Source organism: Rana temporaria, chromosome 5, assembly GCF_905171775.1.
Source record: "Rana temporaria chromosome 5, aRanTem1.1, whole genome shotgun sequence".
NCBI lineage: Eukaryota > Metazoa > Chordata > Amphibia > Anura > Ranidae > Rana > Rana temporaria.
The window spans coordinates 329750614-329778344 of record NC_053493.1 but is presented as its reverse complement, the minus strand read 5'-3'; the positions used below and the strand labels follow the sequence as shown (position 1 = coordinate 329778344).

General features: G+C 46.1%; 1 protein-coding gene across 1 annotated transcript in view; it reads left to right on the top strand.

Moving 5' to 3' along the window:
• The window catches only part of TTPA (alpha tocopherol transfer protein), a 71856-nt gene that overhangs the window by 23885 nt on the left and 20240 nt on the right, over positions 1-27731 (top strand). The window contains exons 2-3 of the mRNA XM_040354269.1: positions 13159-13312; positions 16178-16371. Coding sequence (XP_040210203.1) covers positions 13159-13312; positions 16178-16371 — 348 coding nt within the window. The remainder of the gene's footprint in view (positions 1-13158; positions 13313-16177; positions 16372-27731) is intronic.

Below are 27731 nucleotides of genomic sequence, written 5' to 3'. Positions count from 1 at the left end.
CAGCGATGGTCCTGGCTCCCCCCCCCCGCCGCATTGATCCGATCGGTAATATTTTTAAGGATCTCCTTCCTCCTGGCCGGGGTGGTGTTGTGGCTCTCAGGGCCATGGAGAAATCGCCCATATTTAATGACGCCCTGAGCAAGTATATGCTTCTCTGCCACTGTAAAATTTAGCTTCCTGCACTTGGGAGCCATGACAGACAAGACCCAGCAACAGGGAACTCACCCAAAAAACAAACAACAATACACACACACAACAAAGAAAATAAAAACAAGCAAAAAAAAAAAAACAGACAGCTACTATAAATTCAAAAACAAACAGGCAAAAAAGGGAAACAAAAAACAATCACACACCAAAAAAGACACACTTATCAAAAACAAACAGGCAAAAAAGGGAAACAAAAAACAATCACACACCAAAAAAGACACACTTATCAAAAACAAACAGGCAAACAATCAAAACAAAGAACAAATTATCAAAAACAAACACCAACTATACCCTCCAACTCCACAAAAACTTTTCTCACAAACAAATCTTACCAACAAACACTGACAAACGTTCAAAGCAGAAGCAACTTGCTTTAGGAAGGGAACACAGGGAAATACTTTTGCAATAGAAGTGTGTTTGACTGGGGCTATTTAGACACAGGGCGATCCTCAAACTAAGTACGCTTGGCCTTTTACCTATCTCACTGATTGCGATGACCAAAGTTCTGCACATGCGCAGTGAGGTCCAGATTCGCGCACGCATGCGCAGTACGGCCGGCCCTTCATTTGCATGGGGTCACGGCTCATTACAATGAAGCACGCCCACTTCATTCCCACTTGCCATAACCACGCCTTACGCATTGGAACTTAAGTTAAGGATGGCGCAATTTTGTGCGCAAATGCGCTGTGGATACGGTACTTACGACACCAACTTAGGGCGCCGTAACTTAAATGACATAAGTTAGATAATTCTAGATTTTCCTAGCTTGTGACGGAAAATATTGATTATATGAAGACAGGAGGCGAGTATCTTATGCATGATCTTTCTTTATTCATGCTCACAGCAGAAAACAAACTTTAGTAAAAATCTTATAGAAAAAAATGTTTCTTTAAACTGAAAACATCAGAAAAGCTACACCCCCGGCAGCCCTCTAGGCGGGCCTGCCAATCACGGTGTAGTCTAGTCAGTATATAAAGGCCTGTCTCTTTAGGAACTTCCTCTTTCTGTAGGCGAACTGTAATCAAAACCGGATACCAATAACAGGCCGACCTCTAATCCTTGAAACTGGATCTCTGGAACCGCAGACAACCGGTCGACGGGCATCTGGACGCAGTGGAACCTCCATCGCCGCTCTGCGAGGACGAACGGTCCGAATGTTGAAAAACAGGAAAATTATCCCAACAGGAACACCAACAGGGCGTGCTGGAACAATCAGCCACCGGACTGGAAATTGAATAGTTCAATAACCTATAATAAATGAGAAATAATATCGTGAAAGGGACGGGTCGGGAGGGAAGATACTCGCCTCCTGTCTTCATATAATCAATATTTTCCGTCACAAGCTAGGAAAATCTAGAATTATATATCAGACAGGAGGCTCATATCTTATGCAAGTTTAAAGCTATAACAAAGCATACATGAAAAATATATGAGTTATACAATTACAACACTGACATAGATACGTGTTCCTCCGGTCTGAAATAAAACTGACGGAATGTGGTCGCTGAAGACCAATCTGCTGCCAGTAATAGGTCCGACAGGGAGCCACCCGAGGTGATGATCTTAGTAGCCATCGCCCCCCTGGAAGAATGAGCGCCAAATAGGGTCGTGTCAATCCCTGCCATGTCCATGACAGAACGCACCCACCTGGCTAACGTGGCCGAGGAAACTGGAAGGTGAGGCTTAACGTAAGAAATAAGAAGTTGGGAAGAGGACAAGGACCGTAATGGGGCCGTCATAGCCTCATAAGCTTGTAAGCAGCGAACCACACACAGGTGTGGGTGTGATGGGAAGAAAGGATAGAAAACCGATTGAAGGCCGGTCTTAGTCCGGCGGACGACCGAAAACCTCACCCCGTGAGGTGAGAATTGGCGTCTGGCGATGTCCAGAGCTCTGACGTCTGACACTCGTTTGACCGAAATCAGACATAGGAGAACAGTCAGTTTGAATGATAATAATTTCAAAGACAGGGCCTGATTATCGCCCCAGTCTGAGAACATGGACAGAATCTTGGTCACGTCCCAAGTGTGTTGGTACTTGGGTCGTGGAGGTCGTTGGAACCTAACGCCTCTTAATAGGCGACACACCAAAGGATGTCTACCCACCGGTAAAGAGTCAACAGGTGAGTGGTAGGCTGATATAGCCGATCGATATACATTGAGGGAATTGTATGACCTCCCGGATCCATAGGCTTCCGCTAGGTAGTTGACCACTAGGGGCACAGGTGCTTGAATGGGATCAACCTGTCGTTGATCACACCAACGAACCCAGAGTCGCCAAGCTGATCGGTATGCCGATCTAGTCCCGGGGGCCCAGGCCATGGCGAGGAGATTCTTAGCTGCTCCCGAAAGGACGCTGCCCGTAGCGGGCACCCCGAGACTAGCCACGCGAGGAGAGGGAGGGAGTGATCCGTGAGTAACGGATGAAGATCCCCGTTCGGCCCGGTGAGGAGGTGAGGGGAGTGAGGGAGGAGTCTGGGGAGATCCACTGCCATCCCTAGGAGGAGAGGGAACCATGGTTGCGTCGGCCACCACGGGGCGATCAGGACAACCGACGCTTTCAGATGTGTAACGTGAAGGAGAACCCTGAGGATTAGTGAGAAGGGGGGAAACGCATAGTGCGTCCCTGGGGGCCAGGTTTGGCGCAGGGCGTCTATTGCCTGCGCTTCCGGATCTGGTCTCCAGCTGTAAAAGCTCGGGAGCTGACGATTGAGGCGGGACGCGAAGAGGTCTAAGGCAAAGGGACCCCACAGGTGAGTGAGGGCTAGGAATATTGACCGATCCAGTCGCCAATCGCTGGAATCGGACAGGTAACGGGAGTTCCAGTCTGCTACCATATTGGAAACGCCCGGAATATATTCTGCGATCGGAATGATGTTGCGTTCCAGGCAGAAATGCCAGAATTCCTTTGCAAGTTCCGCCAGAATCTTGGATTTGGAGCCCCCCAGGCGATTGACGTATTGGACAGCGGAGACGTTGTCCATGCGAAGCAAGACACAGCAGTTGGACGCGTGAGGTAGAAGACTCCTGATGGCAAAGAAGGCCGCTAAGAGTTCTAACGCGTTGATGTGAAGTAGTGATTCTTCCGCAGACCACGTCCCTCCTGTGGAGGCTGAACCGCACCGAGCTCCCCAGCCATGGCGGCTGGCATCCGACTCCAGAATGAAGTCCGGGTTGGAACTGAATATGGTCTTGCCGTTCCATTCGACGGCATGACGCAGCCACCACCGAAGCTCCCCTATGGCTTCCGCGTCCAAATGGACCTCGTCTGCATAGCGGAGACCCTGGCGGAGGTGAAGAGCTTTGAGCCTCTGAAGGGCTCGGTAATGAAGGGGGGCAGGGAAGATGGCTTGGATAGACGCTGCCAGCAGGCCGACGAGGCGGGCCAGTCCGCGTAAGGACACTCTCCGCTTGTGGAGCACGAGGCTGATCTCCTTGCGTATAGCAAGTAGTTTGGCTTTGGGCAGACGGAGAACCGCTAAGTTGGTGTCTACCAAGAATCCTAAAAACTCCATCTCTTGGGATGGGACAAGGATTGACTTCTCGTGGTTTACGAGAAAACCCAGGTCTTGGAGTAGGGTAACTGTCCAGGATGCGTGTGCGTTTGCTTGGTGGGGGGAGCGTGCCATGATGAGTATGTCGTCTAGGTAGACGATCAGCCTCACCCCTCTGCTCCGCAGGGATGCTATCACAGGTTTGAGTATTTTGGTAAAACACCATGGGGCTGAGGAAAGACTGAAGGGAAGACAAGTGAACTGCCATACCCTGTCCCTCCACAGGAAACGGAGCAAATGTTGGGAGGACGGGTGGATGGGAACCGTAAGGTAAGCATCTTTCAGGTCCACTTTGACTAACCAATCCTCGGGGCGTAAGAGGTCCCTTAAGCAGTGAATGCCCTCCATCTTGAAGTGTCGGTAAACGACATGTTGATTGAGGTTTCTCAAATTTATGACTGGCCGGAAACCCCCGCCCTTTTTTCTGACTAGAAATAGGTTGCTGAGGAAACCCGAGGAGAGTGGGTCCACTTCTATTACCGCTAGTTTGGATTGGAGGTCCCGTAATTCGTTGTCCACTAGAGTGGCGTTTGGGATAGAAAACCGAATGGGGTGCGGAGTTCGGTCCATCACTGGAAGGGCATATAATTCTATTTGATATCCCGCCACAGTATTGAGTATCCACGAGTCTGCTGTAATCGCAGACCAGGCGTGGATAAAATGTTTCAACCTTCCCCCTACAGGTGTGTGGGAAAAATGCAGAGGTGTCGTACTCACCGGAAGATGGTCTGGAACGGGGGTAACCTCTGGCTCCTCGGCCTCTCCATGGACGTCCCCGGGGGGGAAAGAAAGGTGCCGGTTGTGCAACCGGCATAGGGTAGGGCGGCGGAGTCTGGTATTGTGTGGGAGCCCTTTGGTATGGCCTGGAGGAGGAGAACCGGCCGGCAGAGCGGCCTCTATATCTGCCGGCCTTGTGAAAAACCCTATTGTTGGTTTTCTTAAGGGATGTCTGGGCTTTATCCAGACTGGAATAAAGTCCTACCATCTTGTTAATATCCTTTATAAGTGAATCCCCGAACAGCATGCCGTCGGCTGACGGACCTGGTTCAGATTCAGCCAGATGAGAAAGTTGGGGATCAAGTCTCATCAGTATTGATCGTCGACGCTCCATGGAGCATGCAGTGTTCGCTGAACCCAGGAGACAAACCGCTCTCTGGGCCCATCCCCTAAGCTGGGACAAGTCGACAGGTTGTCCAGAGGAGGAAGCCTGTTCGCTAAGATTTAGAATCTTAGTGATGGGACCAAATAGATCTAAGACCCTATCCTGGATCATTTTGAATGATCTTTCTATCCCCTTTTTTGAATATTTCCCACTCTTAGTGAGATATCTCAGGAGTATGGGATCTACTTCTGGGGTGCTTACTACCTTTTTGGTGATACATGGGCGGGGGCATTCCGCGCGTAATTCATTTCTGTTGGCCTTGTCGACTGACCTCCTAGCCCAGTACTCAATGTATTGAGCCACCTCGGGTAGGGGTGTCCAATCACCGGATCGGGGGTGACTGATGGCTTCGGGGTCGAAAAATGGCTCTCCGTGGGAGTCCAACAAAACCTCACCCTGGGGTACAGGGTTGGCGCCGTTCTTAGACGACGAGTGCCCACCGTTCTCATAATCATCATCATCCTCATCTTCTCCAGACTCGTAGGCGTCGGACGCCTCGGACTCCGCGGACGACTCAGGAGAGGAGTCCACAAAGGAGTCCGGTTTTGTCCGCCTGGCGGATCGTTGCCTCTGTAAATTTATCTCCCCGAGGCCCGGGGGTCGTGCAGAGTCTGGGAGAACAGTGGGTCGACAGTCCTGGGATGGTACTGTCTGGGGCATAAGTATTACTTCCCCTGCCGGGGAGTCGTGTGCCACCTCAATGTGGCGGCGCTTCTGAGGCGCCTTACCCTTTTTTAAAATCGGTATGACGGAGGGGACAGCTCCGGACAGATGGGGTATAGGTGGGGTAGACACCACTGAGGCCATGGCAGCCTGAACTGATTGGTTGATCAGTGCTTGTATCTGCGCTGCAGACATAAGGACAGATGTGTCCTGTGGAGGATCTATTAGTCCTACTGGCATGTCCATCAGGGGGAGATCCCTGTCCTCTGACATTATGGGTATAAGAACAGTGAATTTAAATATATTGCAGTGTTACTGTAGATACAGAGCAACAATTCAAATCGGTTGGGAATGCTGGCAGCTAAATATAAGTGCCAGGGCAAATGCTGCAGTAATGTCCCCAGGGAGATTAATGTCCCCAGAATCTAATTGCCAGAATTAATGAATCTATCTAAGAGAGTAATGTCCCCTGCTTCTATCTAGGAGGGGAATTGTAAAGGGGGTTGATAGGGAATAAATTCCCAGAGGTACCGTAGGTCCGCTCCGTGCTCCTCGCCGCTCGTACACCACTGATAGACTTAGTGGAGGCGCGGAGCACGGAGCACGGGGAGGGAGGGCGAAGTCTCGCGAGAGCTCCCGTCCTGAAGCGATAGGACGAGAGGTCGCAACACGCCCCCCTCTCTGCAGGCGCGCGCTGAAGATAGGAGAAGCGCGAGTAAGAAGAAGTGAAGGCGCCGTGGAAAATGGCGCCGAAGTCTCGCGATGTTAGGAACAACACGCGTTGACGAGACGGCTGGAAACCGATCAGAGCGTTCAGAGGAGACGCGCTGACCGGATCTATGGGAAAAACGGTAGCTAGAGCAATATAGGATAAATTACATATATATAAGAATAACGGATATAGATAAGAATAACGATTCTGTAAAGAGAGAGATATATAGGAAGAGGGGAAAAACCCAGCGCCCCGAGGGGCGAATCACTATCACAGAAAATATATATATATATTACTGAAATCAAGATATATATAATGCTGAATCAGTAATGACAATAAAACAATCTGTAGTAATCTACTTATCTGAGTTCTGATCTGTGAGCAGAAAGAAAGAGGAAGTTCCTAAAGAGACAGGCCTTTATATACTGACTAGACTACACCGTGATTGGCAGGCCCGCCTAGAGGGCTGCCGGGGGTGTAGCTTTTCTGATGTTTTCAGTTTAAAGAAACATTTTTTTCTATAAGATTTTTACTAAAGTTTGTTTTCTGCTGTGAGCATGAATAAAGAAAGATCATGCATAAGATATGAGCCTCCTGTCTGATATATAATCCTAAATTTGCACAGCTTTTTGGGAATTTGGCCCAAAATTCCTCCCACTGACCCCAGAGATGTAGGCACATCTAAGATGGCTCCCACTAACACTAATGGGGTATTTATTTTTACCACTGACATCCAGACCTTTTCTACTCCCAATTGCCACAGTCCAGTCCCCCTAAAATCTTACGGACAGTAAACTGGCTGATTTGTTTAGGAAATTTGGAGATCCCTGGTCTAGAACAGTGTTTCCCAACCTTTTTTTTTTTTTTTAGTTACGGCACTCTTTTAAAAGTATTTTCTAGGGTTGTCCCGATACCACTTTTTTAGGACGGAGTACAAGCACCGATACTTTTTTTTCAAATAGTCGCCGATACCGAATACCGATACTTTTTTTAAATGTTAATGTGACCGTTTTCAAACCACAATACAGACTAAGGATATTTTCTTTAGAATTATGAAGAACTGGTACATCATGGTGTGGGGCTGTTTTTTAGCATACGGTACTGGAAAACTACATATCATTGAAGGAGTGATCACTGCCAGTGCCACCTATCAGTGCAGCTCATCGGTGCCAGTGCCCAAAAGTGCAGCTAGCCAGTGCCACCTATCAGTGCCCATTAGTGCATCAGTGCAGGGAGGCAGCTTATTAGTGCATCTCATCAGTGCCACCCAATCAATGCCAGTGCCACCTATCAGTGCCATCCATTTATGAGTGACATTCAATCAATGCCAGTGCCACCTATCAGTGCCATCCAATGGCACTGATAGGTGGCACTGGCATTGATTGGATGGCACTCATAAATGTGGCACTGATGAGATGCACTAATAAGCTGCCTCCCTGCACTGATATAGCACCCCCCCCCAAAAAAAGTTAACCACTTCAGGTTCGTTGCAGCCAGTACTGTACCCACACTTCTTCTGCACAATTAAACATTATCTCATCTGTATGACAGTGACTTCCCCAGCGCTCATGGCTTACTTGCGGTCCTTTCGCAAGGCAATGGAGACTCCTAGGACGCCGGGGACGGCCTCTGGATGACGTCACGCACGCCGCCGGGGGCCGTCAAGCTCCGCCTACAGTCAGTGTCTGTGTTCAGTACTGAAGGGGAGGAGCACACTCAGCCTCGGCGCACTGGCACCGCCCGCGCTACAAGAGGCTGTTTTGTTGTGGATAGCCGCGGCTCTGCTGTGAATCATAGCAGCGGCTCGCGGCCCGTGGTTAAATGTTGTTCACTGCGTCAATTGGGCCTATATCATAATGCAGGCTGCAGCTGCCTGGACGTGTGGATTTATTATATAGCGGTCGTCGGCCGGCCGCCGGGCCCTGGTGAGAGAATTAAGTTTGGGCCTATATTATGATGGGGGCCTGGAGCTGCAGCTCCATCAGCCCCACGGTTAATCCGGCCCTGCCTCTATGCACCTCTCGATGTCACAAAAAAAAAGTATTCTATTTTGGTATCGGGAGTATTTGCGCCAGTACGAGTACTAGTGCAAATACTCGGTAACGGTACCGATACTGGTATCGGTATCGGGACAACCCTAGTATTTTCATTCTTGAGATACCCCAGTCTAAGGCCCCCATGCACTGCTCTGCACTACTTTTTCTCCTGACCGAGCTCTCGCTGTGCTTATGTACAGTTCAGAGCTCCAGGGCTGAGACTGGTAGAGATCCGAACTGTACATCGTCACAGTGGGAGCTTGATCGGTGAACAGTGCAGCCTTTCTCAACCAGGATGCTGCAGCACTCCTGACGACTTCAGATGGCACCCTGGTTGAAAGGCTGGTCTAGAGCATGTAGTTCCAAAACATCTGGGATGCCAAAATTCGCCATCACTGGGCTAGAGTAATGTTTACCTTACTACACAGTCCTGCGATCTTTCTGCCCACTGGTTACAGTTGTGATGGCTGTTCACTCGAGCTATTCTTGTTTTTGTCACAGTTTTGCAGTGCAGGACCAAAGGCAACATTCTATCCTGATGACATAGTTGCTCGTCCTGCATGGTACTTGATGACATAGGAGCACCTGCCCACATTCCAGCTCTGGAGGTCAGAAAACCTCCAATTGTTTGAAAAAGCATGGGTCAAAGTATTTACTCTATTAATTCGGGCTGCAACTAATGATTATTTTCATAATCGATTAGTTGGCCGATTTATTGTTTCGATTAATCGGATAATAGCCTTAAAAAAAAAAAAAATTAGGTCAATTTGTTGTTGGGCAGATTACAAAACACAAATTGCTGCAAAAACACATTACATGCTTTTCTGCAGCTTCTCCATTGAAGTATATTGAACCAAAAAAACAAAATGGCACCGTTTTGCGTTAAAAAGTCCTTGCCCTTTCCAAATTCGCAGCAGCTGAAAAAAAATCATGGATGTGAATGTGTCCCATAGGAAAACATGTTTCTGCAAAAAGCACCAAACAACATAGGTGTGACCCCCGGCCTGAGATGTTTAGTAACATAATGGGGTTAAAAAAACAAAAATAAGTACAAAAAGAGCAAATAATCGGTACTGTAAGGCAGTGGTGCCCAACCTTTTTGACCCCGGGGACCGGCTGCGTTGACAAATTGTGCCAAGGCCCGGGGTTGGGGTTGGCACGCGGGGGGTAAGCGATTTTTCGCGGGCAATTTGTCAGCGCATTATTTCTATTATTACATTGTAGTAATAAATGAAATAGTTCAACTCACCATAATGCAGAATCCATGGAAGCCCCGAGTGTGTCACTCGCCACGTTGCCTGTCACCAGATGCGGAATGTCACTTGCCACATCACCTGCCACACATTCGCAGGGTTCTCGCATTGCAACAGTGTGAACCGCCCCTTATTAAAAGTCCCAGTATAAAAGTATTATCAAAGCCCCAGTACAAAAATATTATTAAGGGGCGGTTCACACTGCTGCGGTGCAGGAACCCTGCGAATCCACTGCGGGTTCCCGCATCGCAGGTTTTCCGGCGGCAGTTCACATTGCCCTATGCGAACTGCTGGGAGTGTCAGTTAAAAGTTAACAACACCCCCAAATCAGTTCGCATAACACAGTGCGATCTGCAAATTTGGGCAGGAATCGGATCGCATGGGTGTGAAAACCCATGCGATCCGTTTCTGCTACGGACAAAAAAAAAATGGTCCTTAAATGTCCGAGTATAATTTTTTTTTATAAATGTCCCAGTATAAAAAAATAAAAATAAATGTCCCAGTATTAAACAATATAAATGTCCCTCAGCAGTGTACTTACACAGCGCGGGAATGTGAGGGGGAGCCGTTTGCGGGAATGCATAGAGCGGGTGGGCGGAGAGATGACGTAATTATCTCTCTCTGTGTAGCGTAGCCTTGCACGTATGTAGGGCTGGACAGCGGCGCGCCTCTGCGTAGCGCAGAGAGATGGCGTCATCTCTCTGCTCGAGCAGCTGAATTTCCAATGGATCTTATAGCGGCGGTATGGCCCGCCAATGTGTCCTGTGCGTTGCGGCCCGGCTGGAGAGGCGGTGTGGCCCGGCTTTGGGCCGCGGACCAGGGGTTGACGACCCCTGCTGTAAGGGGTTAATTTTTATACTGTGGGACAGTAAAAGTAATATTTACAGTTAGCGATTTGCTTTTTTGTACTATATACTATTTTTTTGGGCTGATTTTAGTTTTTTTAACCCCATTATGTTACTGGCCAATTAATCGATTATGAAAATTGTAATCGATTAATTTCATAATCGATTCGTTGACGATTAACTGATTAGTTGATTCGGCCCTACTATTAATAAATTGCCTAGGTAAATGGGTCTAGATCGTTCTTTAGCTGGGGGGGATGGATTTTAATAACTTTTTCTTTGATTTCTTTTATTTTTATTTTCCATCATGCTTATCTACAGCCTCGTTGACACCGGTAAGAGAAAGGAAAATATTCAGACAGGATTTAGTGATCTGTAGGTTATAATTATTTTCAGTACTGATCCCTAATAAGATGACCTACTTTGCAATTTAAGGCTTGAGTTATTTTAAATGACAAGAGAGAACATACACAAATCTTGGAGTATTTCACCAAAAGAGGTAATATTAATTGTGTTGGCTTTTTTATTTTCGAAACTCTTTTACCTAAAGCTCCCTCCAGGCAAACGGCTAAATACACATTTGTAATATGTAGATGGTAGCTTCTCTACCTGTCAAAATATTTGACATCCTGTTTAACCATTCCTGAGCTCTGACACATACAGTTGTGCTCATAAGTTTACATACCCTGGCAGGATTGGATTTCTTTTCAGAGAATATGAATAACACAACTTTTATTTCACTCGTGGCTAGTGTTTGGCTGAAGCCATTTATTAATAAACTATGTTTACTCTTTTTAAATCATAATGACAACAGAAACTACACAGATGTCCCTGATCAAAAGTTTACATACCCTGGTGATTTTGGCCCGATAACATGCACACTAGTTGACGCAAAGTGGTTTGAATGGCTATTAAAGGTAACCATCCTCACCTGTGATCTGTTTTCTTTGAAGTAGTGTGTGTGTGTGTATGTGTATAAAAGGTCAATGAGTTTCTGGACTCCTGACAGACCCTTGCACCTTTCATCCAGTGCTGCACTGACATTTCTGGATTCTGAGTCATGGAGAAATCAAAAGAATTGTCAAAGGATCTGCGGGAAAGGGTAGTTGAATTGTATAAAATGCAGAAGAGATATATAAAAAGATATCCAAAGAATTGTGAATGCCAATCTGCAGTGCAACTCTAATCAAGTAGTGGAAAATGAGGGGCTCTGTTGAAATCAAACCAAATAAAAACCCACAAACTTCAGGTGAAATACAGGACTCTCTGAAAACATGTGGCGTCGCTGTTTTTCAAGATGCACAATAAGGAGGCACTTGAAGAAAGATGGGCTGCATGGTGGAGTCTCCAGAAGAAAGCCATTACTATGCAAATGCCGCAAAGTATCCCACTTACAATACATCGAGACAAGCCTCAAACCTTCTGGCACAAAGTCATTTGGAGTGATGAGACCAAAATTTAGCTTTTTGGCCACAACCATAAACGCTACATTTGGAGAGGAGTCAGCAAGGCCTATGAAGAAAGGTACACCATTCCTACTGTGAAACACAGAGGTGGATCGCTGATGTTTTGGGCATGTGTGAGCTACAAAGGCACAGGGAATTTGGTCAAAATTGATGGCAAGAATGTGTGTGTGAAATTACGGTCACTCCATTTGTTTGTTACTGCACAGCTCACAGCATTCTCCCAGCTTCCCTCCAGATATGTGCTTCCCCCTTCCTGCCACTGGGAGGTGCACGTCTCTCCGGTATATGCAGTTGACCTGGGTTGTACTACAGATCCAGCGGGACACCCGGAAGTGGGCAAAGACACACTGGCGGTGCAAAGGGATAATTTCCGTGTGAACACTGTACAGCCCACCAGGACCATGAGCACCTACCAAACCCTGGGCAGTGTACTTACTGAGGGAATACCCTCCTACCAGAAGAATACAGTACACACTGAAAGATAAAACTGAGTTTACTACCACTTTAAACAGTCCCTGACTATTTTAATCAAGACTTTCTTTAAGGTCGGCTCAAATAAAATGTTGGCTTTCTGTCTTTTTTTTTTTTTTTTTTTCTTCAATATATTTAAAATCGTATGTAATGGAAGAGGGTTTTTTTTTTTTATAAATGATTGTGCTGAGGTTTATACATGTCTGTAGAAGTCTTACTATTGGCAAGCAATGCGTGCCGCATAACTGCTCTCCTTGGGCCACCCAAAGGTGTCCCAGGTCTTTTACAATCCAATAGTATGTATTACAATAAATAAAAAATTGCCGTGCATCGTCTTAAGGGTTTGGGTTTGACTTGAAGAAAAGGTGGCAACTTCAAATGGACCGTGTATGTTAAAGCGCTAAAACCTTCACTTTGTACAAAGGCTCTGCAATCTGGCAGCTCAATGGAAGAGGACATGACTTCTTGTCAGATGGGAGTAATCTCAAATTATGTGATGTGTGAGTTCCTGCAAAAAGATCTATCGCTCCTGAAATCCTTTTTTTTTTTTTTTTGTGGCAATATACGGCATACATTAGTACACAAAACAACGTTTTAAACGCAGTTGGTTTATTTTTTATTTTGCGATGATCATATTTTCACAGCTCTCTAAACATTTCCTAAAATACAGATAAATAATTATGCACCGTAATTTGAGATAAGTGTAGCCTGATTCCTGCGTTATACTGTATGTAAAATATATTGCAATGCACAATACCTTGATTTCTGTTTTTTTTTATTTTTATTACAGTTATTGAAAAACTACCAAAGGTGGAGGAAGGAATGTCCGGAGATTACTGCAGACCTGAAGCCATCTCTTCTCCTTAACCTGTACAATGCTGGCTACCATAGTGTCCTAAGGTCAAGGGATGCGTATGGCAGTAAAGTTCTTATTTACAGGATTGGTAAATGATTTGCTTCCTCTTTTTTTCTTTCTCAGCCCCTTTTGTTTAACAATATGAACTATATGATGAATTGCCAAGAATATAAATACTAGTTGTGTTTTCAACCAGACATGGAAAGTGTTTTTATGTACAACAATCTTGATAGCCAAAGCCCTGTATAAATCCACTTTATTGTACACAAATGTATTTTAGAAACCAATTTCTAAAAAACCTCCACTGTACTTCAAATGGATGTCCAAGTGCTTATTGTATGTAATTTAAACAGAGTATGAACGTTGCAATGGCAAACCTCTATGCCAAATCACAAAAATATTGTGAAAATGTCCATATGAGGATCCTACATTATTGGATACAACACATGCAGTGTCTATATAGACTAGTGTCCATGTGGTTTCATAAACTTGTTGAACCCCCCCATTCACCAAAAAGTCACCATACAGTAGAGCTGCACAGCGTGGGCTGATGATGTTACAGCCTCTGCCAATCCAAGCAGGCTTTGTATCCATTAATAGAATACATCGCTCGTCGTGATTGGCTCCAGCTCCATCAAGAATGAAGAAGAATATGGCTCCAGAAGGAAGAAATATGAAGCGTCGGAAGCCTCGGAAGGGGGGTCGTCTTATTCAGTAATCATACATAAAGGGGTTCTGCGCGAACCAACACAGTGGTAAAAAAGTAAATACTCTAGATATATAAATATATAAATATGGTGAATGTGAACAAAAAGTAAAAGGTGGGATAGTGAGTAATCACACTATGCAAAATAGAATATGTGTAAGTGTAACCTCAAAAAGAAATAATTAAATATATTAATTGATGGTTAAATAGTTGAGCGAAAAGTCCAAAAAGTAGAGGTGATATAAAAATAAAATATGGAAAATAAGGTGAAAAAGTGAGTAAAGAGTGTCCCAATAATGGTGTGCCAAGCTGTCAAATGGTGGTCGCAGTGTAGCTGGGTATCCACTAGGCAAGTTGTTGACAGATGTATAGTTCACTCCCTCACCAGGCTCCCAGAACTCTTACCTCAAACCATAAATTAATATGCATCCAATAGATACTGAATCACCATAGAGATCTTCTCTCTTGTTAATATCAGCTGGGGCGTCTCCTCGGCCAATTCATCAAAACATAAAAACGAGTGCAATGAATAAACATACGAGCGGCGTCTTCAGCGCCGGCTTACGTCACTCCAGGTGTACGCACTGACCAATCCCTACGCGTTACGACACGGGATCACGTGTCTTCATCTGGGGAACCCAGATGAAGACACGTGATCCCGTGTCGTAACGCGTAGGGATTGGTCAGTGCGTACACCTGGAGTGACGTAAGCCGGCGCTGAAGACGCCGCTCGTATGTTTATTCATTGCACTCGTTTTTATGTTTTGATGAATTGGCCGAGGAGACGCCCCAGCTGATATTAACAAGAGAGAAGATCTCTATGGTGATTCAGTATCTATTGGATGCATATTAATTTATGGTTTGAGGTAAGAGTTCTGGGAGCCTGGTGAGGGAGTGAACTATACATCTGTCAACAACTTGCCTAGTGGATACCCAGCTACACTGCGACCACCATTTGACAGCTTGGCACACCATTATTGGGACACTCTTTACTCACTTTTTCACCTTATTTTCCATATTTTATTTTATTTTTATTTTTTGATCACCTCTACTTTTTGGACTTTTCGCTCAACTATTTAACCATCAATTAATATATTTAATTATTTCTTTTTGAGGTTACACTTACACATATTCTATTTTGCATAGTGTGATTACTCACTATCCCACCTTTTACTTTTTGTTCACATTCACCATATTTATATATTTATATATCTAGAGTATTTACTTTTTTACCACTGTGTTGGTTCGCGCAGAACCCCTTTATGTATGATTTCTGATTTGTGTATTGTAAACACTATTAGGTTTTGCAGCACCGTATCTGTTTTGGGTTATCACTGTTTAGGAGTCTATAGTAGCGCGAAGGCTCTTTCTTGATTTCGTCTTATTCAGTGAGTACAGGCAAAAAATCTTAAAGAAACTGTAAAATTAGGGGGTCGCCTTATACACCGGCAAATACGGTGTGAGGGATTAGCTTGTGGGGATCACCTTTTCTGAAATCAGTCTGTAAGCAGGCACTTTCTTTTAAGTCTGGCGGATGCCAGATTTTATTTATAAACGGTTTGCAGATTAAAATAAACAAAACAATAAATTAAATCCTTGCCGTCCGGCGCTAAACTAAACAAACAGGATCTCCTCTCTATACAGTGTGGGGCTAGTCCCTGACACCCACAAAACATGCAGTAAAGCAAACCTTTTCAGTCCAGCACTCAGCGCTCCCCTCACTCAGGTCCCTTCCTGAGTTTCAAGCCAGAGCCCTGTTGTGCTCTCTTCCTGGTCTTTTAAAGTCCAGCTGATTGTGGACTCCAGTGGACCCAAACATCCGGACCGGAACCCTAGCCAGGCCCAGAGGCTGTAAAACCCGGACCGGATTCCGGTTCAGTCCCTCATAATGGAACGTATGCGAGGTGAAATGTACCTATGATCATGTATCGCACCTCGCATACTGTCACAACGGCAAGTAAATTATCAGTTCTGGGGATTTGCCGCTTTCAATTCTCCTGATCATATGAACTGGATTTTTTATAGAACATCGATGAGAAATGTAAGGGATGATATTTCTGTTTTCCATCTGAGAATGCATTTACGTCGAAGTCATAGATCATGAACAAGTATTCAACAATGCAATAGCAACAATAAAGGATGAGATCTGCAGCAAGTAACTGTGCTAGTTTTGTTTTTCTGCCTTGAATTAACATAACTACAATGAAATGGTATTCTTATACTTTTTATTTTTTATTTTTCCTCCAGATAAGTGGGACACAAAGCAATTTACTGCATATGAAGTGTTTCGAGTAAGCTTGATAACCTCTGAGCTTTTAGTAAAAGATGCAGAGACGCAACGGAATGGCATTAAGGCTATATTTGACTTGGAAGGATTTGGACTTGCCCATGCATTTCAAGTCTCCCCAACTTTGGCTAGAAGAATAGCTTCAGTTATGACAGTAAGTTCAAATGTATATAACTGCAAAGTGTAGAGCTATTTCCTATCACTACTGTATGTTATTTGTGCTGGGAGGGCATTAAAGGGTAGTGGTTGCAATAAAACATCTCCTACAATTGGCAGCCTTTTGTTTAACGCCAGTGTAAAAGCAGCCCAGTGTGCGTTGGCAGGTGTGTATGGTACCAATGTCGAGGCAACTAATGTATGAAGCCAGTGTCCAGAAGCAAGGTACACGATGGAGTCTACCTGGTCAGCGATCACCTTTCTTCTTCTGGGGAACTTTCTAGTGTCAGTGGTTATCAAGGATGCCTACCTACACATCCCCAATTTTTTATTTGGTGGCAGGCAATAGCGACAGCAGAGAAAGCAGCTTCTCTCCCCAGTTTTTCAGCACATGTGCATTGGCTGGGTCCCAGAGTGAGGGCGGGCAGTGAGACATTATGTAATCTCTCTGCTGCACAGTGTGAGGGCAGAACTGTGGTGATACAGGGTGGGTGGTGAGGGATAATATTATCTCTTTGGTGTCTCGTCTGCCCGCTCTCTCTTGCCGGCCTGCCGCACTAGTGGCCCAGCTGCCGAGAGGCCACAGATTGGGGGTTGGGGACCCCCTCTTTAAAGGAACAGTATAATGTGCTTTTAATGAGCACAAATTTTAAAGTGCCACTTTTTTTTTGGATAGAGTAAGGTCGGTTATAACCTTACTCTGTGGTGTGTGTGTGTGTGTGTTTTTATTTTTTATTTGTTTTGCAATCTGTGCCCATTGGGGAGATTTCCCTTCACTTCCTGCCACATAGCCAGAAAAGGAAGTGAAAGGAAATCCCTGCAAAATAGCTACTTGCCTACTGCACTATAGCCAAATGATGGCTACAGCACGGTCGTTCAGTTCTGGAACGCCGTCATATGTCGCCTTCTGGTGATCACGACCACTGCTCTGTGATCACAGATTGAGGTAAAGAGCCAATCAGTGGCTCTTTGGATACAGTTGATTACGTGGCAATCAGCTGAACACAGAATCTGGTTATTGGCACTCCTTTCCTCACACTGACAGCATGAAGAGAAGAGGGCCAAAAACCGACTTGTGTAAAAGGTCCCGATTAACAGTGCTGACAATCTGTGCCCACCAGTGCCTCCTCATCAGTGTCACCCATCAGTGCAGCCTCATCAGTGCACATCGGTGAAAAAGAAAAATTACCTGTTTTCAAAATTGTTATACCCATCTCCTTTTTTTTTTTTTTTTTATTCGGTCTTCAGACAAAGTTTTTTGCCTTTTAATTACACTTTGAGTTATAGCAATGTCTATCTTATTTTATTTATTTTTTAATTGTTTGACTTTCATGTTTTCAAATGTGGTACTGTTTGAAGTCCTGTCTGGTGAAATGGTCAGTGTGACAGTAAACAAGAGGATATATCCAGTCTGATGGAGCCGCTGTTCATGTATTGTGACGGCTGCCAGAATGCAATGACTGTGTCAGGAAATTTGTCGATTTATGGTGTATGGAGTGGTTGAGGGATCTCTAATTGTGTATTGGTAGGCCGCTCATCATAGTGTTGCACCAACAGCGAGGTGTGGTAAGGGCATGCCTGGTTTTGGGACTCCAAAGTAGATCAGCAAGTTATGTAAAGGTTATCCAAAATACAAACGCTTAAACAGCCCTCCCAAATCACAAACAAAAAAAATGATTAATTGTGTAATTAGTACAGCGAGCAGAGCTGACCAGAGAAAAAAAAGGATTACCAAGTTATGTAAACGAATCTACATGCTGTAACCTGACTGAAGGTTTACTATTTGGGACGATCCTGTCACCTAAGGGCCTTTCACGTGGGTGTTCAGTCTGGACCTGTCTGTCAGTTTTCACCCGGGCCCAGACTCAACCACAATGTATATCTATGAGCAGGTGGAAACAGACCTTACAGTACATTTGAGTTTATTTATGCTCGCAAAATAAAATAAAAGGTTTGCATCCCTTCCCATTTTTTCAGACATAAACAGATGTTGTCCGTTTACATCTGTTCAATTTAAAAAATAAATAAATTGTAACAGGTGCTATGTTGATATATTTATTTTTAATTTATGGGGTTAGTGTTGTAAATTATTATTATTTTTTTTTTTTGCTATTTTGTTTAAATGTTTCTATTCTTAGTTCTTTTATTCTGTGTGTCTGTTATGCCGCGTACGGATTTTCCATCAGAAAAACTGCGATGAGAGCTTTTCATCGGGAATCCCGGCCGTGTGTATGCTCCATTGCTCCAAGTTCATTTTGTCGGCTCGTCGTAGTCTTTTACGTCACTGCGTTCTTGTTAGTCAAAAGTTCACCCGACTTTTGTGTGACCGTATGTATGCAAGGTAGGCTTGAGAGGAATTCCATTGGGAAAACCATCTGTCTTTTATCCGATGGGAAAACCGCTCTTACTTGCCAACTTGTTATTATCCACAGGATCCCAGAAGGCAGGCAGCGAGCATTCATGATGCAGGCATTTGAAGCTTATTCCTATTTGCTTTCGGGTTCCAATCAGCTGGCTCACGCCTGCGCAGTAATGGCATGGCATCGGCGTGTTTACAGGTTGCCATAACAATGTCGTCATCGGCAGAGTTTCCCACCCCATTGTTAAGGCATCCTGTCAATCGACACAGAACTTCCTGTCTCAAAATACCACGAGATTTCATTGTTGGCCCTCCTTAGGACTTCTGGGATAGATGACACTGATATCCCAGGTGTCCTAGGGAATTGCCTAATGACAGCTAGGACAGAAAGTGCAGACTACACAGAGAAAAATAAGGTATTTGGCAGAAAAAAAAAGAAAAAAAAAAGGATTGTCATTACATACTGTTCTGCGGGTGGGCATTGTCTTGCAATGGTCATGGAAAAATGGCTGGAACTCCGCTTTTAAAGGTGAGCAGTTTCTAGTTTCTGCAGAAAACAGTAAATCTACCAGTGGCTCCATCTTGTGGTCAAATTTTGATATTGCAGGCAAAACATAATATCCTACTGGAGGCAGAACAATGTCTGCTTTTTTGTTTCAACACCATAGATCTAGGTGGCACCAGGGATATCTAGTTTGTTATTTTTTTTTTCTCCCCTTACCATAGATAAATGTAACTTAAAGTGGAACTTCACTCTGAAGGAGAAGTTCTGCTTTATGTCTACCATACCATATTTGGCTTATTAATGGTTTGGTACCACTCTCTCTTCCACTTGGCTAACCTAGGAAGTTTGGCCCTCACTCTTAGCCCGCAGCCTTTTGGGACATGTTGCATGTCTCAGAAGCCTGTGGAACCATTCACCCATGTGTATTGGAAAGCCGACTTTAAAGCTGCAAGGAGTTACAGCCAGATTCCCACAGTAAACATACTGTGGGAACCCGAAGACCGGTGAAGAACTGGGCCAGGTGAGGATAGCACTGGATCCCTGGACAGGTAAGTGTGCTTTTATTAAAAGTCAGCAGCTACAGTATTTATAGCTGCTATATATATATATATATATATATATATATATATATATATATATATATATATATATATATATATATATATATATATATATATATGTGTAGCGCTGACATTCTTGTATATTGATGTGTGTTTGCATACTTTAATACAACGTCTATGGACATTGCTATGTTTAAGTATTTGGAGCCATCTAGTGACCAAATACTGGTAATGCAGAGAGATGTTTTGTTTAGTATTTTGGTTGCCTTGGAGACGAGGAGAGACCCAAATACTGGTAATGCAGAGAGATGTTTGGTTGAGGAAGGCTGAGCTCGGAGAGCTAGAGGACAGTGGCCGGATTGCAGAGACCCGAGAGACACTCATCCGAGCATCGGAGAACCGGATCCATCCAGCGGAGCTGAACAGAGCTGACGGAGAAGAAAGTTGCAGTCACAGGACCCTGAACAAAAGTTACTACCCGGAGCTCCGATCCAGTGGGTGAGCGGGTCACGACCCACAGTTTGCTAAGTTTACACGCAGTTAGACTCATATACAGGCCTCACTGGGATTTATAGTTCCACAGAGGAACTTAAACTGAGAAGGCTTGAGGCCTATCTAATTTGACGTTTCAAGCGATTTTAAAATAGTTGTTGCAGTTACACCAGGAGCATTTTCACTTCAATTTGACTCATCAAAACTGTGGATTACAAATCACTTTAGCTAGCGAAGAAAGAAGATCCAAGACTAAGTACTTTAAGTGAGATCTCACGCATAGCTAATAAAGTAGGGGGAGCTCCCAGGTATAAAATATTTATGTATACTGTTTTCAAATAGCTTATGTTTAAATCAATTGTGCTGTCGTCTTACGTTGGGATGACAGCACAATTACTGTAATCAATTCTTTGCATATTTCACAGTAAAATATATCTCTGGTTAAGTATCCAGTTGTTGTGGCGTACTGTTTTTCTCACTCCAAGTGCAGTCAGTGGATCCTGGGGTTATAATACAGGTATTTTGTATTGTCTTACATTGTATTGTATTGCATTGCATCACAGCTGTGCCAAGGGGATTGAGCCAAGTTAGTGGGGTTTATTGGTAGAGTGCAGGCCCAAATTAAACCAGCAGCTCCTTCGGGGGTCAGTGCTACACGTGGGGGCTCGTCCGGGATTCCTGTCACTCTACAAGCAAGCCCGCCCCTTCACGCTATCATGGACCCCATCAAAGTAGTCCAATGGTGCGAAGCAGAAGGGACACGCTCAGAAGAAAGCGTGGTCATTGAACTTCCATGGAGCGACTGGGGAAAGAAACAAATTAAAGAGGTGGTACAAGCATTGTCCCCGGACAGAAAGGCTTGCGTGGTCGCAGTGAAACCCGATCCTGGGACCGACTGCACCTATGCACTGATAGAGTGGGAACGGGATGTCCCTGAAAACTTCCACGGTGCCAGTATAAAATTGTCCGAAAAGACAGAGTTCCACCTGACACACCCCAGCAAACATGAAGGGCGCTCTCCCAGTCAAAAGCAGTTAGAACCTTTAGACAGGGAGGAAGAGGCTGCTGTTAAATCACTGGCAGAACGACAGCTGGCTGATCTGAAGCGACAGTACTGTAACATACAGGAGAGGTTTCAGGAGACCTCCAGTATGATAGCTGAACGCATTAATGGGTTACGTGTCGTTTTGGAGGACCAGAAAGATGGCCAGATAACGCCCAACACTGGGAAGGTACTGAAGAAACGCACCCAGGGCCGCTTGCAGGAAGTAACCATCCGGAAGGATTTCCACATTGACGGCCAGATAGGAGAAAGAGGGCAGAAGGACAAACTGTCCTACACCAGCCTCCTACACCAAATAGAGTTGGGGCTACAGAAAGGATATCTGGAATCGGAAATTAGAGAGGCTGTAATCCATGCCATCAGCCCAGGTTCAAGTGTTAGGGGCATGTTGGAGAGGAAGAGTGGATTGAACTTGAACCAGCTAAAAAGGATACTGAAAAGCTATTATGAGGAGGAAGATGCCACTGAGCTGTTTCATCGACTGATAAATATGACACAGGATAGTAGAGAGACTCCTCAGAACTTCCTATTTCGGGCCATTGAGCTCAAGGACCGCCTGCTGTTCACATCAAAGGAAGAAGGAAATGGAGAGCATTTTGGAGCCAAGCTAGTTAACCACTTGGGATCCGCCTGCCGTCAATTGACGGCTGCAGTGCGGATCCCAATTTCCAAACTGCCGTCAATTGACGGCCGCCCCTTTGGGCGTTCCCCGCGCGCGCTCCAGAGCGCGCTGCGGGGAAAATCTGTGTTGGCCGTGTCCCTCGGACACAGCCAATTACAGATCGCCGCGAACGGCCAATCAGAGTGGCCGTTCGCGAGGCGATCTGTGCGGCCAATGAGAGAGGATCTCATATGTAAACATATGAGATCATCTCTCATTGCCCTTTTACACAGAGACAGCGGTGCTGTCTCTGGAGAGGAGACCGATCTGTGTCTCTTGTACATAGGGACACAGATCGGTCACCCCCCCAGTCACCCCCCCCTCCACCTACAGTTAGAACACTAAGCAGGGATACATTTAACCCCTTCCTCACCCCCTAATGTTAACCCCTTCAATGCCAGTCACATTTATACTGTAATTAGTGCATATTTATAGCACTGATCGCAGTATAAATGTGAATGGCGCCAAAAATGTGTCCGATGTGTCCGCCATAACGTCGCAGTCCCATTAAAAATCGCAGATCGCCGCCATTTCTAGTAAAAAAAAATAATTAAAAAAAAATAATTCTGTCCCCTATTTTGTAAGCGCTATAACTTTTGCGCAAACCAGTCGCTTATTGCGATTTTTTTTTTTTTTTTTTACCAAAAATATGTAGAAGAATACGTATCGGCCTAAACTGAGAAAAAAAAATGTTTTTTTTTTTTTAAATTGGGATATTTATTATAGCAAGAAGTAAAAAATATTGTATTTTTTTTCAAAATTGTCTCGCTTCTTTGTTTATAGCGCAAAAAATAAAAACCGCACAGGCGATCAAATACCACCAAAAGAAAGCTCTACTTGTGGGGAAAAAAGGACGTCAATTTTGTTTGGGAGCCACGTCGCACGACCGCGCAATTGTTAGTTAAAGCGATGCAGTGCCGAAAGCTGAAATTTCACCTGGGCAGGAGGGGGGTATATGTGCCCAGTAAGCAAGTGGTTAAGAGGAAATTTAGGAGATCTGTGACTACGGGATTGAGGAGTGACTATATCAAGCTACAACTGAAGCAGTATTTGGAAGATCCCTCAACTCCGGATGAGGTCCTCATTGAGAAAGTGAATGAAGCGGATAAAATGGAGATTGAGAGGGACCAAAAACAGGGGAAACTTCAACCTCCTAGCACCACAAGTGCTAAAATACAGCAGATAGGTGTCCCCTCAGACACTCAGGAACTTAATGTATTGGCAACAAGCGTTGAACAGATATCATGGCTTTCACCTATTCACCACCTACCCGTAGGTCAGACTGAACTGGAGAAGCTGTTCCAGACCCAGAAAGAAATACTGGACATGATGACCATGTTGATGACTCGTCTGGTGAAACCCCAGACAGAAGAAGTCCTGCCACTCAAGGCTCCAGAGACTCCTACCATTAACCATCCTATGAAACAAGTAATAAGGCCGAGCAGCGGCCTGTGTTTATGGGAGGAGCCCGGGGAGCCTATATAATCTCCTCGCCTCCCTCCGGGCTCCGTCGGCTTCCTGTCTCAGCACGAGACTTCCGGCGCACTTCGATTGCGTCATCCGTCGCATCCGCGCCATCCAGCCGACACACACCGCCGCAGACAGCGAGACGTTCCTCCGCCCGATCGCGACAAGGTAGGCCTGCTCCCCCAGCACCCGACCCCCTCCCGCACCAGAGGTTTTGCCAGCCATTTCAGTCCCTGCCGCATCCAGTCCACGATCGCTCACATTTCTACCTGTCACCCACATCCAGCTCACCCACTCCTTGTGCTAACCCCAAGCGCTCATTTTTTAAACTGCTGTAATTTCCTCCTGCTTATATCTCCTAATCTTTCCGTTCCAATTGTCCTTCACCCTGTCCACTAAATCTGCAGCTCCCTCTGTCCCCCTTATCTCCTGGTTCCTCTACCCACGTCTTCTAAACCCCCCTGCCCTATCTGTTGTCAATTTGTCTGTCACTCATCTGTCTGCGCAGCATCCCTTCCTCAAACGGCCCCACATGACCAGCCATGAGACACATGTATAACCGCATTGGCTTGTATAGGATGCCCCGATATTTGCAATTGTCTGCTCGGCAGTCGCATTACACGGCACATGCCACACACCTTTCACTGTCACTTTGGCAGCCCATCTACTTGGATCTACTGTGTCCGCTGTAGCCTGCCACATGCCATACATGTGCACATTTTACTCACCAGCTTTCCCTGCTACATGTATTATGTCATTGTAAACTGTGAATTTCTACTGTTGTTGTTCTGTTCATCCGCTTCATAACACGCACTTCTGCATAGCGACATGTGCACGCGGATGAGCATCTCTATCCACCCCTCTCGCTGCACCACTATACATGTGGCACACACGTCATTATTTATCAAGATGTGCACCATTCATCCTCCACTTGCCCCAGAGCAATTCCAGACACGCCCCACTTGCCTCCGAGGCATGCCACCACACAGCCCGCGCTCCTCACACCCACACCAACCGCGGCGACCCCCCCCCCCTGCCAGCAGCGGCCTCACTTCCAGGTCACGCTCCACAGCCCGGCAGTCGCCAACCACGTGGCAAACCACTCTCGCGCTTCTCTCCTAGGACGTCCCCCCCCACTCGCCCAGCTGCAGTACGTCTCGGACGCACACAAACGCCTTCTCAGCTGCAGCTTCACCCCATTCCACACGGCCAAATCCCTGTGGCCCTGTCCCAGTACATGCTCCAGAGCCCGGTAGTCAGTTACAGTGCACCGGTTCATGCCTCTGTCATGGCTCATTTCGGCTACTCGCTCTACCACAAACACACCCCAGCAGTCCACACAGGTCCCCACACACAGTCCTGACCCTAAACATACCCCTCTCTTCTTGGCCCCATTTCAGCGCATGCTCCAGAGATGCGTATCTCTGCCATGGGAATTTCTGTCACTCATTTCCTTGACACACGTCCAGCTCCCAACCCTTGCACGTTCCCGCAGGCAGGCCCGCCTCGAACGTTCCCCAAACAGTGTCACCCCCATTTCAGCACATGCTCCAGAGCCCCCGCGTTGTCAGCCACACCCGCAACGCACCGCTTCAGGCCTCTGTCATGGGACATTTCGGCCACCAGCCGTCGCCGCCTCACCCCCTTCGTCGGTCGCTTACAACATTCGAGCTTGGCTAGCCCCCGTCCTTATATATTGTAATTTCTCCACAGGTCAGTCAACCTCACCAGCTCCTCCCGCATGCCAGATTCAGTCATTTCTACAGGTAAAAAAAAAAAAAAAAAAGGGAATCCCCATCCCCGGCAGGACACGGAAACAACCCGTTTTATCTCACCCCTGCAGGTTCTTGCTCGTCCCACCCCGACCTCCTAGACAAGACTCCGTACCCAGGGCACGATTTACCCTGAGTCATGTCTCAGGACGGCAGCGAAGACCTTTTTGCCCCTTCCTCACCGCCCCCCGCTTCAGAGAGCGGCAGCGCACGCTCCTTCAGGGGATGGACCATCCCCAAGTTAACAGCGGAGTTGAGGCGCAAGCATGTGCCCTTTCTGTCCACAGCCAGGAAGGCAGAACTTTTCAGGCTCCTGTTCCCACCTCCTGCTTCAAACGGCGTCCCGCCAGCCTCACCCGGACCAAGCACCCAGCAAACCTCGCTACTCTCCATATCCGCCGCCGTGTCCCAACTCCACAACATGGTCGCAACACTCTCCACCACTATTACAGACGTACAGACGAGAATGATGCTTCTGGAGGCTCGCCCACCTACAGCTACCCCTGATCCATCCACGCTCACCCCGTCCACAGTACAACCGCAAATACCTCTCCCGCTTACACCCGCAGGCAAGTGCTCCGTAGTCCTCCCAGCCCACTTGGTACCTGCCAACATCAGGAAGGACATCCTGGACGGCAAGGACATCAACCTAGCCTCCCTCCTCATCTCAGTACACGACCTAGCCGAGAACAAGGCCTACGCCTGGGGAGACGTCTCAGTGGTCCTCAAGGCCAAAGACCCAAGGCTTAACCGTAAACTATCGGTCCCGGAATTCGCCTTGGCCTTTGGCATGCTCAGAGACGTCCTATGCTCCGCCTCCCCCAGTAGGAGGGAAGAGCTGGACCTTTATCTCCACACCATAGTGGATCTGGGCTACAAGTACGGAGGGTTTTCATTCTATGACTACCACCGCTCCTTCTCAGCCAAAGCAGCGGCCAGGCTGCTGCAGTTCCAGACAGCTACAGAGTGGAGTCTCATGGACACCGAGCTGTTCTGCCGTCACTTTGCTGGCCTGCGCTCACCATTATGCGCTGTTTGCCAGTCCTCCACTCACACCGCCACCTGGTGCGCCAACACCGCCAGCACCACCTCCAACACTCGCCCGTTCGAACTCCCCTCGACCTCGAGGGCAGCTCCGTGCCTACCGGCCACCCAGCAGACGTCCCAGGCCGACAAGTTCGGGCGCCCAGTACAGACGCTAGGCGGCGCGGCCATCTGCAATAATTTTAACCATGGCTCCTGCAACTTCAGCCAATGCCGTCTGCTCCATGTCTGCCTTACGTGCCATAGAGCGCACCCCAGGACCCTATGCCTAGTCAAGCAACAAAAGAAGACCTGACTAGGCCGCATTAACATCCCCTGGCTGGAACTCTACCTCACCTCCCACCCCACCCCCTCCCTCACCACCTTCCTCGTCCAAGGCTTCACAGAAGGGTTCCACACAGGCCTCATTTCACTACCCCCACACAACGCACGAATGTAGAAACCTGCGCTCAGCCGCCACAGACGAGCAGGCCATAGACCAGCTCTTTTTTTTTTTTTTTTTTTTTCATTCTTTATTTGTCTTTTTTTACCTTATACATATTTGATTATTTAAACAAATCTTTCATATCAAAAAAGTTCCAAGAACCAACATCATTTCTTATTTGTTACTTAATCTTAGTGTACGATACAACTACTATAAAAGTTAAGAATATACATTAATTATCTTATTTGTATGAAGGGAAAGGGAAACACCATCCAGTAGAAAGGGAGAAAAAGAAAAGAAAAAAAAGAAAAAAAGAGAGAAAAAGATAAAATGCTCAGATCATCCCCATTACAGGGAACTGTTCTTATACCTGTTCACGGTGTGGTTGGTACCTAATATTTTGTTCTTAACTTTATATACCTGGGCCCTCCCCCCATTTTTCTCTCTCCTCTGGTGAGGTTTCAAAGCCGGCCCCACCTTTCCTAAATGACACATGTCTGGCTTTATTTTTAAGAGTTATTTTATTTCTACCTCCTCCCAGTTATAATTCTTACCCACTAGAGGGGCAGGTCTTTCTCTTCCAACCAAGGTCTCCACATCTCCTCAAACTCCTTAAGGTTACCTCTTTTTGTATAGACTGCTCTTTCTTTACATATCGTCTCATTTACTGCTCCCACCCATTCCCTTATTGTTGGAGGTGTTGTCGCCTGCCATCTTAACATTATTAATTTCCTTGCTTGGAACAGACATCTCAGTAATACCACTGTGGTGCTTTTCTTCTCGTTCCGTTCCCTTCTATATCCCAGTACACATAGTGTGGCCTCTGCCTCCAGAGGTACACCAAATGTCTCCCCTATGACATCTACTATTCCTTCCCAATAGCGAAACAATTTTGGGCATCGCCACACCATGTGTACTAGGTCTCCAGTCCCCTGGCATCTAGGGCATTTGTCATCAGTTCTTCTCCCAAAGTTGAACAGACGTTTAGGTGTATAGTAGGCTCGATTCACC